This window comes from Trichomycterus rosablanca, chromosome 7, assembly GCF_030014385.1.
Source record: "Trichomycterus rosablanca isolate fTriRos1 chromosome 7, fTriRos1.hap1, whole genome shotgun sequence".
Taxonomy (NCBI): Eukaryota; Metazoa; Chordata; class Actinopteri; order Siluriformes; family Trichomycteridae; genus Trichomycterus; species Trichomycterus rosablanca.
The window spans coordinates 6917463-6936445 of NC_085994.1; the positions used below are offsets into that span (position 1 = coordinate 6917463).

The 18983-nt window shown below is 40.8% G+C and overlaps 1 protein-coding gene across 1 annotated transcript in view; it reads left to right on the top strand.

The window, feature by feature from the left end:
- Window positions 1-17891, top strand: part of pggt1b (protein geranylgeranyltransferase type I, beta subunit) — a 21889-nt gene extending 3998 nt beyond the window's left edge. Inside the window, exons 4-9 of the mRNA XM_062998915.1 lie at window positions 424-575; window positions 1735-1867; window positions 10203-10248; window positions 11648-11832; window positions 12508-12616; window positions 16797-17891. Of these exons, the coding sequence (XP_062854985.1) occupies window positions 424-575; window positions 1735-1867; window positions 10203-10248; window positions 11648-11832; window positions 12508-12616; window positions 16797-16945 (774 nt within the window). The 3' untranslated portion in view covers window positions 16946-17891. The remainder of the gene's footprint in view (window positions 1-423; window positions 576-1734; window positions 1868-10202; window positions 10249-11647; window positions 11833-12507; window positions 12617-16796) is intronic.
- Window positions 17892-18983: the final 1092 nt, after the last annotated feature.

The following is an 18983-nucleotide window of genomic DNA, read 5'->3' on the forward strand; positions in this document are numbered from 1 at the left end:
GACAGTGAGTGTAGAAGCCAGGAGGTGGTTTTGATTTGTTGAAGTGCCTAAATAAAAAAAGAACACTGGCGCTGAAGTTAGCATAAAACCACTAGATGGCAGTGTCGATTTTAAACAAGCTTTTAATCCTTTTGCGACTCACTCCGTAAGTTATCAATGATTGATACCCGGATTTACTGATGTTTTAAGTTTTTCAGTATAACATATAATTAAGATAATGGTTCTCACAGTAGTTTGGTGGAGTCTTGGAGCCTTAAAGATTCTTTTAATCCTTTACAAACTGAAAAAGTGTTTCTATTCAAATAAATTCAGTGTAATGGAATTTAGTGCAATAACAGGTGATTGGAAAAGGGCAAATACTTCTCCACATCATTGGACATTCTAGTCATGTCTGTGCATCTAATTTAGTTTTTTCTCTTTTAGGGCCCTGGGATTGCTCATCCATATGACAGTGGCCATGTGGCTATGACCTACACTGGCCTCGCCTGTCTTATTATTCTGGGTGATGACCTGAGTCGGGTCAACAAGAAGGCATGTCTGGCAGGATTAAAGGCCCTACAGCTGGAAGATGGCAGGTTGTTAAGCTCCCTGTTATTGTTTTTTTAAACATTAAAAATGGTGTATATACACTATTTATACTGTTTATACTATACTAGGGCAGTTGTAGAATAGTGGTTAAGGTACTGGACCAGTAATCGAAAGGTCGCTGGTTCAAGCCCCACTACTGCCAGGTTGCCACTGTTGGGCCCCTAAGCAAAGCCCTTAACCCTTAATTGCTTAGATAGTGTACTGTAAGTACTGTCTGCTAAATGCTGAAAATGTAATGTCATATGGATAAAAGTATTGGGACACCCACATTAGTGCCTAGCCATACAAATCCTCTTTTGACTGAATGGGAACAAATTCCCACAGAGCTACTTCAAAATCTTGTGAGAAGTTTTATCAGAAGCTTGGCTGTTGTTACAGCTTAAAAAAGATCCCACTAAGGTCTCTGTATTTTAATGCCATTTGTTTTTTAAAATAGTACTTCTAACAAGCTCAAGCTCAGGTGTTCACATACTTTTGGCCAGTTCTCAAAATTTGATAAACTGTAATTCTGTTTTTCTAGGCTTGTTACAATTATGAATTATAAACCACACTCTGGTAGTGCAGCAATAAATCCAGCTAGCCAGTCTTGTCTGTATAGACCAGACCTGCTGATAGTACTGCTGAGATTCAAACCCTTGATCTAACATGTGCTATCGGCCGGTTGGGTCTGTACAGACAAGATTGTCTATGTCTGAGATTAAGGGGGGAGGAAGGTGGTTTGAACAGTCTAACTATTGGGAGATGCATTTGTCAGTGTGGTCTCAGTGCCCCAGCCTAGATAAAAAGGGCTGCTTTCACAAATGTTTGTAAAGGCTGCATGGCTAGGTGCTTCGTTTTATATACCTGTGGCATTGGGACTAAACCACCAGATATCAGTGATTAAGAGGTGTGTCCCAATACCTTTGCTATCAATCGAAAGCTCGTTGTTGGTCAAAATCCAGCTCTGACATCAGCTTTAAAACAAGCTGAGATATGTGGAAATAGAATTTCATTTTACTGTACATGTGTATATGCTTAAATGACAGATAATGTGTTCTTTAAAAAGATCAATAAATAAAAGTAAATGTAAACTTTTCATCATTTCTTCTGCTGGAAAATAGACATTAGTGTCCATTCTTTTGTTTGATGTGTTTGTCTACTGTGCAGTTTTTATGCAGTGCCGGAGGGAAGTGAGAATGACATGAGGTTTGTGTACTGCGGTGCTTGTATCTGCTACATGCTGGATGACTGGTCAGGAATAGACTGCACAAAAGCCATTGATTACATCAGGAGGAGCATGGTGAGTCTGATTTGGAAGTATTCCTCGTTTTTAGCTGTGTGACGTTCTGTCTTCTCCTGCACATTTCTGCTTCAGACCCGTGTGGAACCATAATGAAAGAATTGAAAGGTTAGGGGAGGAGACACAAAAGTATCTTAACAAGGGATTAAGAGGAAAAGCCAAAACCTTTGGAGCTCTGGCAAAATCAATAGACAACCACTAACAATGCTATTGGAAAAATATTACAATAGTCTTTGATTGTATATGAAATATGCATTTTTATTAGAATTGCATGTCTTGAGCATGTATTCATTAGCCATTTTATCTGTATGTTACTGGTTTTGAGTGTATCAGGTGTTGTTGGAATTTTTTTAATTGCTGTTGACACATGATGACTTCTTCCTCAGGATCAGTATCCTGTTAGCATCTGTTGTAGGTGTACAGTTACAGACCTGAGCCATTTTCTTTAGATTCTTTATTTCATACATTATTTGGTAATCCACCTCTAGTCTTTTATTAGTAGACACCTTTTGATCACATGAGGCTGTTGTCTTCAGATTTTTGGTTGGAGCACTGTTCTCTTCCCAGGATTGACCGTGAGGTGTTTAAAAATCACAACAACACTGCTGCAACTGATGCACTCAAATATACAGTGTATCACAAAAGTGAGTACACCCCTCACATTTCTGCAAATATTTCATTATATCTTTTCATGGGACGACACTGTAGACATGAAACTTGGATATAACTTAGAGTAGTCAGTGTACAGCTTGTATAGCAGTGTAGATTTACTGTCTTCTGAAAATAACTCAACACACAGCCATTAATGTCTAAATAGCTGGCAACATAAGTGAGTACACCCCACAGTGAACATGTCCAAATTGTACCCAAAGTGTCAATATTTTGTGTGACCACCATTATTATCACTGCCTTAACCCTCCTGGGCATGGAATTCACCAGAGCTGCACAGGTTGCTACTGGAATCCTCTTCCACTCCTCCATGATGACATCACGGAGCTGGTGGATGTTAGACACCTTGAACTCCTCCACCTTCCACTTGAGGATGCGCCACAGGTGCTCAATTGGGTTTAGTCCATCACCTTTACCTTCAGCTTCCTCAGCAAGGCAGTTGTCATCTTGGAGGTTGTGTTTGGGGTCGTTATCCTGCTGGAAAACTGCCATGAGGCCCAGTTTTCGAAGGGAGGGGATCATGCTCTGTTTCAGAATGTCACAGTACATGTTGGAATTCATGTTTCCCTCAATGAACTGCAGCCTCCCAGTGCCAGCAACACTCATGCAGCCCAAGACCATGATGCTACCACCACCATGCTTGACTGTAGGCAAGATACAGTTGTCTTGGTACTTCTCACCAGGGCGCCGCCACACATGCTGGACACCATCTGAGCCAAACAAGTTTATCTTGGTCTCGTCAGACCACAGGGCATTCCAGTAATCCATGTTCTTGGACTGCTTGTCTTCAGCAAACTGTTTGCTGGCTTTCTTGTGCGTCAGCTTCCTTCTGGGATGACGACCATGCAGACCGAGTTGATGCAGTGTGCGGCGTATGGTCTGAGCACTGACAGGCTGACCTCCCACGTCTTCAACCTCTGCAGCAATGCTGGCAGCACTCATGTGTCTATTTTTTAAAGCCAACCTCTGGATATGACGCCGAACACGTGGACTCAACTTCTTTGGTCGACCCTGGCGAAGCCTGTTCCGAGTGGAACCTGTCCTGGAAAACCGCTGTATGACCTTGGCCACCATGCTGTAGCTCAGTTTCAGGGTGTTAGCAATCTTCTTATAGCCCAGGCCATCTTTGTGGAGAGCAACAATTCTATTTCTCACATCCTCAGAGAGTTCTTTGCCATGAGGTGCCATGTTGAATATCCAGTGGCCAGTATGAGAGAATTGTACCCAAAACACCAAATTTAACAGCCCTGCTCCCCATTTACACCTGGGACCTTGACACATGACACCAGGGAGGGACAACGACACATTTGGGCACAATTTGGACATGTTCACTGTGGGGTGTACTCACTTATGTTGCCAGCTATTTAGACATTAATGGCTGTGTGTTGAGTTATTTTCAGAAGACAGTAAATCTACACTGCTATACAAGTTGTACACTGACTACTCTAAGTTATATCCAAGTTTCATGTCTATAGTGTTGTCCCATGAAAAGATATAATGAAATATTTGCAGAAATGTGAGGGGTGTACTCACTTTTGTGATACACTGTATATATATATATATATTAGAGATGGGACGATCGATCGGCTATGAATCGGTATCGGCCGATTTTTAATCAAAATATGCTATCGGCGATATTTCCTAAAAGTAGCCGATTCGATCGTGTGATATATAAAGACCATGTTAAGTTAACAGCTCAGTGGATTGATCCAGACTTTAAGCTACGAAGCACCAACCATCACATCACCATTCATCAACCATCACACAGAAACCACAGTGAAAGCTCTTCATGACCTAAAATAACATCATTAACGTTGTGCATCATACATACGATGTAATTTTGCTGATTGTAATATTTACTTTAAAAAGATAATTTAACCCGGTCACATCTGAGTCGATTCTATCAGCACGTTATATAAACTCCTGGTTCACTTTGTTAAATCGTAAGCGGTTCTTACTTGTGATGTAGATGAGAACAGAAAATGTTACAGAGCCAATCAGAGGCAAAAGTTTATTCATTACCAAATTCGTTAGTTCAGGATCATCTGCTGAACTTTTAGCTCTTAGACGGAACGAGTCTGACAGTCGGTTACAGATCTGTGGTAATAGCAGTTTAATGAAGCTTTTTAATGTAAGAGAGTCACACAAAATGTTCTGTAGTAGTTGGTGTTTATTTAAAACCACGACATTTAATTAATAACAGTAAACACGGAGAGATAACTGAGAAGAGAAACTTGCGCTTCGCGAAAAATGACTCGTGAATCAATGAATCACTTATAGCGATACAGTGAACAAAGCGTCTCTTCTAAAGGCGCACACACACACACAAACTCGCGCGCGCTGCTCCGGTTTATCTTCACTGTGAGGCTCTTTTTAAGTTAATTTATTTTATTTACTGCTACATTTTGTTGATTACTTACAAACTTCATTCTATTTAAAATAAGTGTTGGTCATTGACAAAGGAAGATAGACAGACTTTTAACCCTTAGGTGTAGGAATTTTATATAGCAAAATTGCGAAGAGAGCCAAGGTGCCAGTGGGTACAGTTTCCTACGGCCATCAACATGTGTTTGGAAACTAGTGATGGGAATGTCGGCTCTTTTTAGAGAGTCGGTTCTTTAGGCTCGGTTCACTAAACAGAGCCGGCTCTTTCGGCTCCTAAGTGGCTCCTTAGATTTTTTTGTTGCTTCAATTAATTTATTACCAAATTACATGTAAAGTGAATTACTAATGTAAAAACACTGTATCAAATGTTTATTATTTAAATGGCTTTATTTATATACTAAACGTGGAACAGAGTGCTACAACAATAAAATCCAAAAACAAAAACCCATCTCAATTAGACAAAAAGGTCTGATTGTGTATTATTTGTAAATTTGCATCTACAGTAGAGTAAAACACAACATCAACAAAGCATCACTCAACAAAATATAAATGAAAATGTGCAAAACAAAAAGAAAAAACAGCATCCAGGTGACAGTATTTGTAAGTCTTGAGCGAAGATTGGCATTCAGAAAAACCAAGGAGCTCATCTTTGAGGGGTTGATCCTGTTTCTCCTTTCTGTTATGGGGACAGATACACAGTCTATGTGCCATCACATGTATAAGATGTGGGTAGACTGAACACTTGGTCTCCCACCAGCTCAGTGGGTCTGCACTTCTCTGTAAAAGGGGCTCCTCGTGTCCAAACTTTACTATGTTTCCTCTCACTCATTTTCCTCACCTTTCCAGCGTGTAATGTCTGCCTATGTAAAGCTCTATGTAAAACTTCATCAAGTTCTCTCGCTCTCTCTCCCTCCCTCCTGTTCGTGTGCTCACTGTGTGTGTGTGTGTGTGTGTGTCTGTAACCCCTCCCCTCCTGCTCAGTGTAAACACACAAACACCACCACGCATCTTGACCAATCACGTGCGGCTTTAACAAAACAAAACCAAAAAAAAAAAACGGAAAAAACCCCGAATCGGCTCCTGATCCTGTCGTTCACTTTAAAGAGCCGGCTCTTAGAGCCGGATCGTTCGCAACCGACCCATCACTATTGGAAACTAGGGGAACTTAAAAACTTTTCTTCTGATGCTACAAGCACAACACTGAAGTTGTTTAATGCCAAGTTCACACTACACGACTTTCCAAGTCGTCAGGTCGCTGTACAGTTCACACTACACAAAGTCGGTGTGGCTTTCACACTACATGATCTATCACCAACTGGAATCGCAGGCGAGCTTCTCTGGTCTCCCAAACTACGTTGTCATGAAAACGCACGTGAGAAGTGGCGAGGGGTTTAATGATACCACGTCCAAAAATGCACAACAAGTAGCGAGCGATCAAAGTTTGTGCGCTGATGTGCAGCGTTAAAGCAAAGAGGAAAAATAAATGAATCTGAGTGGATTTGGAGAACGGTAAGGTCAAAAATACTGTAAAACTTGTGTGTGTGTGTGTGTGTGTGTGTGCCGTTGTATTCTGATATAAACAATATTATGCCCCTGTCTCACCTTTTTACAAGGTAAAACCTTTTCCTCCCCTGCGTTTCCCTCAAACCGCATCTTGCGTTCTCATTGGCTGTTCGACATAGCACTCATTGCCAGTTGTGCGACTCAGATCCAGATATATGACAAGTTAGATATCTCTCTTCTGTCGCTCGGTGAGCCGCTGGGATCGAGTTGTTGGGTAGTTCACACATAGCAATTGAGAGCCGAGTTTCGATCGCCGAGCGAACACGGAGTTGCTCCTGAGCCGGCAAGTCTAGCCAACCAGTCGGAGAGCGAAAATCAGGGCAAAAATCGTGTAGTGTGAACTAGACATAAGCTGCAGCTTGAACAAGACAAGAGCTGGTACAAAGCCATTGCTTAGACTTTTGGGCTAGTGACAGCTGGAAAGTCTTATGGTCTTATTAATAAAAATTGCGAGGTTTATTTATGCTGTTCTGAATGTACATTTACATTTTTGGCATTTAGCAGACGCTCTTATCCAGAGCGACTTACAGAAGTGCTTCCATAATAAACATTTCATTACTCTAGTTTAAGTAAAACAACAGTCCAAGAACACACATCTGCTGAAACCCGGTTAGAACCAGACAGACAGAGGAAGTTTGTTCCACCACTTGTGTGCCAGAACAGAAAAGAGCCTTGATGCTTGTCTTCCTCTAGTCCTGGGTGGTAGCTTGGGGCTGGTCCATTTTTGGCTTTGTAGGCGAGCATCGGGGTTTAAAATTGAATACGTGCAGCAACAGAAAGCCAGTGAAGAGAATGCAGCAGTGGGGTGATGTGGCAGTGTTTAGGTTGGTTAAAAACCAGATGGGCAGCTGCATTTTGAATGAGATGCAAGGGTTTAATAGTGGACATGGGAGCTCCTGCCCGGAGGGAGTTGCAGTAGTCCAACCGTGAGATTACAAGTGACTGCACAAGAATCTGAGTAGCTTCCATGGAAAGAAATGGTCGAATCTTCCTGATGTTGTAGAGGAGGAACTGGCACGATCTTGTCATGTTGGCTACATGAGGATAGAAGGTCAGCTGGTTATCCAGGACGACACCAAGGCTTCTTACCTTATCAGATGGTCTGATCTGGGAGTCATCAAGAGAGATGACTAGGTCCTGGGTTGGAGATTGATCTCCAGGAATGAGTAACAGCTCTGTCTTATAGACAGTTTTATAGACAGTATGTGAAAGCATAATCGTGATACACACTGAAAACTGAGCTTAATGCCCTACAGTACCTGTCCTAGCAAAAGGCTGAACTCTGTTAGGTCTATCCTGCATATCCACCTTACCCCCAGGGAACTGTACTGGCATGGCCAAGGGTGAGAATAGGGTAGAGCGTTCAGAGTGCTGTGTTGGCAGCGATTCTAATCTGGCAGAGTATAAGCCCTCTTGCAGAGGCTGCTGTGTCTCTGATTTTGTTGATTGTGTTATATTAATATTAATGTAGGCCAGAATTCTGGGCTTTTAGCAGAATGTATGGTTATGGTTTGAGTATCTTGAAAAGCGCTATATAAATAAAATGTATTATTATTATTATTATTTATAATACAGCTAGCGATAAATAAAGGGTGTAAAGCTCTAAAGCTTTTCAGGGAGCTGATCCTCTTATGAAGTGTATTTAGGCGTTGTAGTGCTAAACCTGCCTGGGGTGGAAAAAAGGGGTTATAAATACATTCAGTGTAAATGACAAATGATTGTTAGACTGTTTATGACTAAAGTGCTTTTGTGATGAGCTTATATAGGTGAAATATTTTTGTTGGTAATGTGGGTCAGGTTGGTTTATAACATGCTTCCTCTTATCTATTGTGCTTTGTAAACAGGCACATATTGTTCATGTTTGCTCTGGATTTACAGAACTAACATTGAGCATTTATTTAAATTAATTAGATTTAGGAAATGCTCATTGTGGTAGGAGCAGGTTATTGAAAGTAAGTAAGTTACTTCTAATCATTAGAGTTGGATCTGTGTATAAGGGAAAAGTATTTAGTGTAATCTAATTAGACAAAACCAATCAGTGGCACAAAAAAGACGCAGACATTTGAACATTACAAAATGCTTGTTGTTTCACACAATTAAGTTTTCCCAGAGTGTGTGTATATGTGTATATATTTATATTTATACACATGCCAACCATTAATGTTAGGGATGTAACGATACACTCTACCCATGATGCGATGCGATTCACGATACTGGGTTCACGATACGATTTTTTCCCGATTTTTAAACTGAAATTTAAGACATTTCCTTTTATTATTTCTCTTAAAAAATAAAATTAAAATACTGTATTTGTGTTTATCTTTTATTTATGTAAATAGTTAATGCCCTTTTATTTCTGAGGTAGGTACAAACTATGCAAAACTATTTTGAATTAAGCCCAAGTAGGCAGAAAACCCTGGAATCTGGCAACCAGGCGTATCGTGCCAGTGACGTCAGCCAGGCGAGGGCCAGTCCCCTCTGCTGTTTAAAGTGAATTTCGATTCATTTTACATGTCAAATCGATTTGAATCGTGGAATATTTGAATCGGTTATTAACTGCCTTGTGGTGCATCGTTACATCCCTTATTAATGTTGCAAAATATTGTGTAGCTTCAATGCATGGACTACTACATGGTAGTATCTGTCACCAGGGTATTCCTGCTTTCTGTCCAGTCTACAAATGCAAGTTAACACACTTATGCAAAGTGAAAGCCAAACATCAACAACATCCAGAAATGCCACCAATGTTTATGGATCCAGAAACGCCACCAATTTCTATTTCTAAGTTTTTTTTGTGAGGGGGGTCTGTGTCAAGATCTTTCAGGTGTTTTAGGTTCCACTAAGTGTGTTGTTTTTTATAAAAAATTGAAAAGAAAAAAATCAATACACTATAAAATTAAATATCTTTATGCTGTTTTTAATTGTATACAGCATCGGTTCTCAACCTTTTTTGCACCACGGACCGGTTTCATATAAGATATAATTTCACGGACCGGCGGGTGCAGGAGGATTTAAAATAGAATAACTATAGAATGGAAAATCTGTGTGAATTCTGCACTTTTTTTGCTGCAACGAGCCATTGCTCCCACCTAGTGGTTATTGGGGACAATAACACCCGAAGAGTATTGGAAATCTAATTGCTCTTGTAGCAATATCTAATTATTTATTCTTTCTGTGTGGCCTGGTGTTTCCGGTGGTTGTATCCTCCAGGCCACCCAAGAAGGATGGGTCCCTGCTGAGTCTGGTTCCTCTCAAGGTTTTTTCCTGTTATTTTAAGGGAGTTTTTCCTTGCCACTGTTGCCCTCGGCTTGCTCAATAGGGGTTTTTGGTCTGTTGGTCCTGGATTCTGTAAAGTTGCTTTGAGACAATGTCCATTGTAAAAAGCGCTATATAAATACATTTGACTTGACTTGACTTGGTATACAGGTTAAAAATTATTCACAATTTATTGCTGTGTGTGTTTGAGTGTGTTTATGCAAAAATTAAGTAAAGAAACTAATACACTAACATTAAATATTTTTATGCCATTGTAAATTGCACTCGAGACAAAAAATGATTTACAAATTATTGCTTTGTGTGTTTTCTATTTTATTTCTGCTGACTTGACTTTATGAAATTGGATACTTGTAATACAATTAAAAACATTCACAGGAAAAAATCTTTTGAAACTCTGTATGGATTTAGTAACACTTCTTTTATTGTTGTTCATTCTTTGCAGTCCTACGACAATGGCATTGGGCAGGGGGCAGGCCTGGAGTCACACGGTGAGTATGCTGCAGTGCAGATTCTGCATTAAACACACACATGAGCCTTTTCAGCACGTACCTGCCATCTGCTGACTCACACAGAAGAATTACACGATGACAAACTGCGTTCTCTTCTTACCATCTATTCATCTTTCCTGAATTCTTCAGTTTCTGCAGCTACTATAATTACTGTGGGTTTCAACAGAACATCACAGAATATTGCTGACGACGTCTTTGATCTGCCCAAACCTCTAGCTCACACAATAGCTCACTACTGGGTAGCGGGAAAACGCCTTTATTTAGTGGAGCTTCCCAGGTACTAAATCTAAAAGCACAACACAGAGCTGCCTCAGGCAATTATTACTTCCTTTTAAACATAGAAACTTTTCAGTTTTACTTTTTCGTTCACTGCTTCTAGGTTGTTGAAATATATCACTAAAGCAAAATCTAGCTTTCTTTAGGATTTTGTTGGGAAGTTGGTGGGAATTTGTGCCCATTCAGTCAAAAGAACATTTGTGAGACATTAAGGCCTGGCGTGCAATCAAAGTTTCAGTTCAACCCAACGTTTTTTTATGAGGTTAATGACAAGGCTCAGTACTGGCCACAAAAGTACTCTCACAGTACACCATGTGTTTATATCCTGGAACATAAAAACTGTTGTCAAGACATTTATTAAATGACCTTATACACCGATCAGCCATAACATTAAAACCACCTCCTTGTTTCTACACTCACTGTCCATTTTATCAGCTCTTTGAACTTTGTAGTTCTACCTTTACTGACTGTAGTCCATCTGTTTCTCTGCATGCTTTGTTAGCCCCCTTTCATCCTGTTCTTCTGCTGGTATGAGTGGATCAGGCAGAGCAGCGCTGCTGGAGTTTTTAAATACCGTGTCCACTCTATTAGACACTCCTACCTAGTTGGTCCACCTCGTAGATGTAAAGTCAGAGACGATCGCTCATCTACTGCTGCTGTTTGAGTTGGTCATCTTTGAGATCTTTATCAGTGGTCACAGGACGCTGCCCATGGGGCGCTGTTGGCTGGATATACTTGGTTGGTGGACTATTCTCAGTCCAGCAGTGACAGTAAGGTGTTTAAAAACTCCATCAGCGCTGCTGTGTCTGATCCACTCATACCAGCACAACACACACTAACACACCACCACAATGTCAGTGTCACTGCAGTGCTGAGAATGATCCACCACCCAAATAATACCTGCTCTGTAGTGGTCCTGGGAGAGTCCTGACCATTGAAGAACAGCATGAAAGGGGGCTAACAAAGCATGCAGAGAAACAGATGGACTACAGTCAGTAATCCTATGTCTCTATCAAAGTATTTAAAGATACGTTTTTGATTTAGTGACTGGAAATGCTAAAAGTCATCACTGGCTTTATCATTGCTATCTTCTTTTTTTCAGGTGGCTCCACATTTTGTGCCATTGCTACTCTGTGTCTGATGGGAAAATTACAAGAGATGTTCAGCGAGCGAGAGCTGAACCGAATACAGAGGTGGTGCATTCTGAGGCAACAGAACGGCTTCCAAGGGCGGCCCAACAAACCTGTGGATACATGTTACTCGTTTTGGGTGGGCGCAACATTACAGGTAAATATAAGATCATACTTCTAAACCACCTTTTTATTCTATTCTATATTTTTTAAGAGCCGACTGATTCTTAACTGTAGCTTTGATTTGCTGTTTGACTCTATTGTTGGTTCTAGTAATTTAGCCTTACTGTGTAGCTAAAAATAGCTACAGTACAAAATTCCTCTTAATGCAGTGTGGGTCGTTGTATGATTACAAAGTAGCCTAACGCCTCTTGTGTGTGTGTGTGTGTGTGTGTGTGTGTGTGTGTGTGTGTGTGTGTGTGTGTGTGTGTGTGTGTGAACAGTGGAAAATAGTAGTTGTATTTTATTAAAAAAAGAAATGTGATATTTAACATTTAGGTAACTTTGTCATACCCTTCCACCCCAATTGTATGTCGTGTATGGTTTTTAAAGTGCACACTTTCACTTCCCCTTTTAAATATTTCTTAAGATGAATGCTTTAACATTTCAGTGAAGGTCAGAAGATTCCACTTCCGTTCCACTGTTGGGCCTTTTGGAATTGATATGATGGAAAAACTGCATCATGTCACCCCGATTTCAAAATTAGAGCTCGACTCACTTGTCATCTGTAATATTATAGTCCTATAATGTCCTATTATACGTAGTCTGTTTTGCTGTTAGCATCATGAATAAAGCATTCATCCTTGTTCTGTCCACTTGTTGTGTTTTTCAGCTTCTGGACGTCTTTCAGTACACCAACTTTGAGAAGAACCGTAACTATATCATGTCCACTCAGGACAGTTTAGTGGGCGGGTTTGCTAAATGGCCAGACAGCCATCCAGGTAAGAGAGAGAGAGTGTGTGCGTGTGTGTGTGAGTGAGTGAGTGTATGCAGTTGTAAATAAAAACCAAGTGTAATTCAATACGTGGGGTGTAAATAATTAATGAGATGATTGTTCAGGGTTCAGTGTTACAAAACAAAATTGTTTACTGGAAAATGTGTTGTTTTTGTCCAGAATTTCCATATTGTTTGGGATCTTTCTTGAAAAGGTGTTATTAGTGTCTGATCAAGTATGTAGTGGGGACCAAAAGTCTAAGGCCACTAATGAAAATGCTTCTTTTTTTTGCATTTCTCTCAGTATAACTCATATAATAATAAACTTGTACCTTCCTAAAAAGTACTCTGGTCGCTCTTTACCAGCGGTAAAAACACATGCTGGAACCAGAGCTGGAACCTGTCGGCTAGGCTGAGCAGCCACATGAACAACGATTGGCCTGTTGTTCAGATAGGGGTGTGATTAAGCCGGATAGGGTCTCTCTCTCATAACTAATGCAATTACGACCTCTGCTGGCTGATTGATGGCGTCTGCACGGAGATGAGAAAAAAGTGCTCTCGGGGTGTGTCTCTCCGTACACAGTGCTGATCCGCATTGCACTCGTCAAAGTGTAGGTGATAAGATGCATACGGCATGCTGCCCACGGGTTAGCTTCGTTCTCTTCAATCAGAGCAGTGATCGGCATTGGTGGAGAGGAAGCATGACGCAATCGGGCAATTGGATGCGCTAAAAAGGGAGAAAAAAATGGGTTAAGATTAGGGCTGCACGATATTGGAAAGAACTGACATTGCGATTTTTTTTTTTCCTGCGATATATATTGCGATATTAAAAAAATGCAGGAATTTTCACCACATTATTAGTAATATTAATAATGCATGTCTCTTACTCTAAATAAGGGGCTCATCTGTGAAAAAGGGTGGTGTCTACAAGGAATACAAGAGATTACGGCAAGCTACATCTTTGTACTCGGTTGAAACTGAGCATTAAACTAAGAAAGCTTCAATATCACATGAGGAAATTAACATGATTGACAAAATGGGTCATTTTATCATTTTATTTCACAATCAAAACCTCTTCAAGTAGTAAACATCATTAAAATAAATCTATACAAATAAAAGAGCAGCTATACACCGATTCCCTGAGTGGTATACATAAGTACAACTTAAAATAAATGCAATTTGCTATAAAACGTAAAGCTATATTTACATTTTAAATCTCTCAGCCCGGTTGCGACGTTCTCAATTGTAGGATCCTCCAGGGAAAATGCCTTTTGCAAACAGCGACTCTTCAGTTAGAAATCCTCATTAATAAAGTGGGCGGTCAGACTTACGTAGGGGTCCGTTGTCCGGCTGGACCACAAGTCTGTTGTAGCTGCATAATACTGCAACTGCGACAGCTCTGCTTCAACTTGTGCCTTGCATTTCTCGTATAACTCGGGGATGGCGACTTGAGAAAAATACGTGCGTGACGGTATTACATACCGCTTATCAAGCGAGCGGATCATGTTTTTAAAACCCTCTTTGGTAACTGTGTCTTTCGCGAGGTAAAAAGTTATCGCATCTCTGATTTCCGTATGTCGTTTGGAACCTCTCTCATATGGTGAAACACTGGAAAAGACAAATCTTCACTTTCTGTCCTTTTCTCCTGTTGCTCGCTCATTCTCACTCTGTGGTGAATGACCAGTGGGGGCGGGGCCGCTTTAGCGGTGCACGCAGAAACTGCATCTCACTCCCAACAAACAGCAACAAACTCCGTGCATCTAATGCTGGTGTAAAATGAATGAAATCGGGCAGATAAAATCTGCCTCTGGTAGATATGTCATGGAAAATGAGAACAGTGTGAATTTTCGTTTTGTGTCAAGCAGCAAAAAAGTTGTAGCATGACGTATTTGATTTAATTTGCATTAAGTGACATCGCACGTCCTGCGATGTGACTGTTGCGCATGCACACACCGCGATGACGATGCTGAAACGATATATCGTGCAGCCCTAGTTAAGATGCATAAATAGAATTTTTTAAAAATGCTCTATGGACTGATAGATGTTTTTGAATCACTTCTACCTAGCTTTCTTTAGTCACACACAGAGGAAAAAGGCCAAATTGTTTAACACAGATGAGACCATCCATGTGAAAACAGATGCCACAACCTTCATGTCCTCTGACATCAGTAAGTCTTGGCCACCTAGCAACTTGTCTGTAGTTTGTGGCTTGTCCCTCCTCGGACCGCTGTCGACACGGCTGAGGGCAGCACGGTGGCCAGCAGGGTAGCACTGTTGCCTCACAGCAAGAAGGTCCTGGGTTCGGCGTGGGTGGGGCGATCTCGGTCCTTTCTTTGTGGAGTTTGCATGTTCTCCCTGTGTCCGCATGGTTTTCATCCGGGATCAAGTGAGGTGAATTGGAGATACAAAATTGTCCATGATTGTGTTTGATATAACCTTGTAAACTGATGAACCTTGTGTAATGAGTAACTACTGTTCCTGTCATGAATGTAACCAAAGTGTAAAACATGACATTAAGGTCCTAATAAACAAACAACACAGCTGCCTGTTAGCAGCCCCTGCTGTTTCAGATATATTTCCAAGTATGACCAGTTGTCTGGCCATAATGATTTGGGTCACGGGTCTTGGGGAACTGCGAGAACCTCTATCAGCCAACAATTCATCCATTCCTGACCAGGAAATGCACAATGCATTAGGCATTGCCATGCTAATTTGGGTAGGGGATGGGAGGGTGATTGGTTTTTAATGGTTTTCTCATTCGTGTATTTAGTGTTTTGTATCATGATACAAGAATGACAAGGCAGATTGAATTCTTGAATTTGTGTGTTGCTTCTCTCCTGCGCATTTGAAGATTCAATCATTTCATTAATCAATTATTTGTGTACAAGATGCAACATATATTTTTACACAGATTCTCTTGGGAACATCCAGCCACTTCAAATTTATCTATTCATGTATTCATGTATCTATTATTCATAACTTTGAAAAACAGCTTCCTGGAATATACTAGAAAGCTCAGCAAATTTCATCCCATTGTGTAGAATTGTCTTTCATTCACTAGTGCAAAATGTGCGTAATAATGATAGTGTGTGTGTATATACATGTTATATCAGCCATAACATTACACTCCACATTACTCCATTTTATCAGCTTCACTTACCATATAGAAGCACTTTGTAGTTCTACGATTACTGACTGTAGTCCATCTGTTTTTCTGCATGCTTTGTTAGCTCTCTTTCATGCTGTTCCTCAATGGTCAGGACCTCAACAGGACCACCACAGAGCAGGTATTATTTAGGTGGTGGATGATTCTCAGCACTGCAGTGACACTGACATGGTGGTGGTGTGTTAGTGTGTGTTGTGCTGGTATGAGTGGATCAGACACAGCAGCACTGCTGGAGTTTTTAAATACCGTGTCCACTCACTGTCCACTCTATTAGACACTCCTACCTAGTTGGTCCACCTTGTAGATGTTAAGTCAGAGACGATCGCTCATCTATTGCTGCTGTTTGAGTTGGTCATCTTTGAGATTTTCATCAGTGGTCACAGGATGCTGCCCACGGGGCGCTGTATATATGTTTGGTTGGTGGACTATTCTCAGTCCAGCAGTGACAGTGAGGTGTTTTAAAACTCCAGCAGCGCTACTGTGTCTGATCCACTCATACCAGCACAAGACACACTAACACACCACCACCATGTCAGTGTCACTGCAGTGCTGAGAATGATCCACCACCTAAATAATACAACCACACCTAAATAATACCTGCTCTGTGGTGGTCCTGACCATTGAAGAACAGGGTGAAAGCAGGCTAAAAAAGTATGTAGAGAAACAGATGGACTACAGTCAGTAATTGTAGAACTACAAAGTGCTTCTATATGGTAAGTGGAGCTGATAAAATGGACTTGAGTGTAGAAACAAGGAGGTGGTTTTAATGTTATGGCTGATCGGTGTATATCACAGAACAAAAACAAAAGTGGTTGACAACTTGTATACTGTGTAAATGGTCACACCAGTCCCTTAATTGGTTATTTTACAGAGGAACATTGTAGACTGGGATCTCTTTCAGTTTGTCTGATATTTGGTTGAAACCTTTGTGATGAGTTGCTACTTCAGAGTAGTAGCGTTAAGCACATGTGCCCTCTGACTGACCCAGTTTTTTGTCTCTGTCACGTCCTTCTGTGCTGCAGACCCTCTACACACCTACTTCGGCATTTGCGGCTTGTCGTTGATAGGAGAGCCAAACCTGCGCAAGGTGCACCCAGCACTGAACATCAGTTACAGAGCCTTCGAGCGCATGCAGCAGCTGCACCGGACATGGAGGGAGCGCTGCACATGACAAAGTGACACCATATCCACAAGCTCCCTCCCCCCACACACTCCAAGCCATGTACCAGCTACGCCTTGTCCCTTGGATACCCAGCTGTATCAACTTTAGCAGTAGAAAAACAAGCCGAACACAATCCGTCTGCTTCAGCGGAGGGTGGAAGGTGCCGATGAATAAATAATCAGGCCAGCATAATCAATTATTGAATGTGAAACTGACGGTTGTCGCTTGGTCCATGAAGAACGTTGTTTGGGCCCTAAAAGCATAAACAAGACATACTGTTCATTATCAATAGTTTTTTTAATGAGCTGCACTTGCTTCTTCTTAGACAAACTTCTAGTTAGGTTCTTAATATCATCACTTTCTCTGTCACACTTTGCTTTGCCATGTATTAATGTTTTACTTCGATATATACAATTAGACTCTTGTGCATTCAATTAAAATAATCGATCTTTAGAATAGCTTTTGGTTGCATCCCAGTGACCTTAAGTAATGTCACATTATTTAATCATGTTTTCTATACACTGCTTCTTACGCTTTAGTTATTGTTTACTAACCAGGTTGTCTAATGACTGTTCTTATAGAACGTGCCTCAGATGATGAACTCTGCACTCACCTTTAGATCCTCGTTACCTTGTTTTTGCCAATTGACGTCACTTCTGAAAAAAAGATACTTGAATGTTTCAGCAAAATAAAAAGAAAAAAAAATCAAATGTATTTTTTCTACGCTTATGAAATATCCATAGTATACATTAAAAAAGAGTTTGAGATGACAGTGACAACTTTCTCTAACTATAAACTACTGTAAAATGTACTGTGTAAATAAATCAATAGCATTCGCTCATGTCCAGTGAAGACAAGTGCGCATATTTAATCGAGGATTAAAATAAAGTATCTCTGTAGAACTCTGTTGGATTCTGCTTTCAGTCATTATTTATATATTTTAAAACACCTCACACAGGTTTATGATCAAATTAAATGCTTGAAAATCAAAATGCAGTCAATAAAATGCTTTAACAAAACCCTTCTCAAATGAAAAGTCAATTATTCAGTTAATAATTATTTTGAGCATTTTTTTCATCATTTTTTTGTATTAGAAACTCGTTACCCCAAGTATCTTTTTTTAAAATTGCACAACTGATTGAATTCCTCAGACTTCCTCACAGCAAGAAGGTCCTGGGTTTGTCTCCCAGGTGGGGCGGTCCGGGTCCTTTCTGTGTGGAGTTTGCATGTTCTCCCCGTGTCCGTGTGGGTTTCCTCCGGGAGCTCCGGTTTTCCCACAGTCCAAAGACATGCAAGTGAGGTGAATTAGAGACACTAAATTGTCCAAGACTGTTTGATATTAAACTTGTGAACTGATGTTTGTTTGTTTATTAGGATTTCAACGTCATGTTTTACACTTTCGGTTACATTCATGACAGTACAGGTAGTTACTGGGTACACAAGGTTCATCAGTTCACAGGGTTATATCAAACACAGTCATGGACAATTTTGTATCTCCAATTCACCTCACTTGCATGTCTTTGGACTGTGGGAGGAAACCCACGCAGACACGGGGAGAACATGCAAACTCAACACAGAAAGGACCCGGACCGCCCCACCTGAGGATCGAACCCAGGACCTTCTTGCTGTGCGGTGACAGTGCTGCCCTGTGAACTGATGGAACCATGTCTAATGAGTAACTACCGTTTCTGTCATGAATGTAACCAAGTGTAAAACATGACGTTAAAATCCTATTAAACAAACGTTCATGACAGAAACGGTAGTTACTCGTTACACAAGATTCATCAGTTCACAAGTTTAATATCAAACACAGTCATGGACAATTTTGTATTTTCAATTAACCTGACCGCATGTCTTTGGACTGTGGGAGGAAACCCACGCAGACATGGGGAGAATATGCAAGCTCCACCTGGGAATCGAACCCTGGACCTTCTTGCTGTGAGGCGACAGTGCTACCCACCGAGCCACCATGCCACCTTTTCAAGATAAGGTGTGAGTGACTACATGAATGTGAAGTGCCATTCGAAGGACTGGTGCCCAGTGTGGG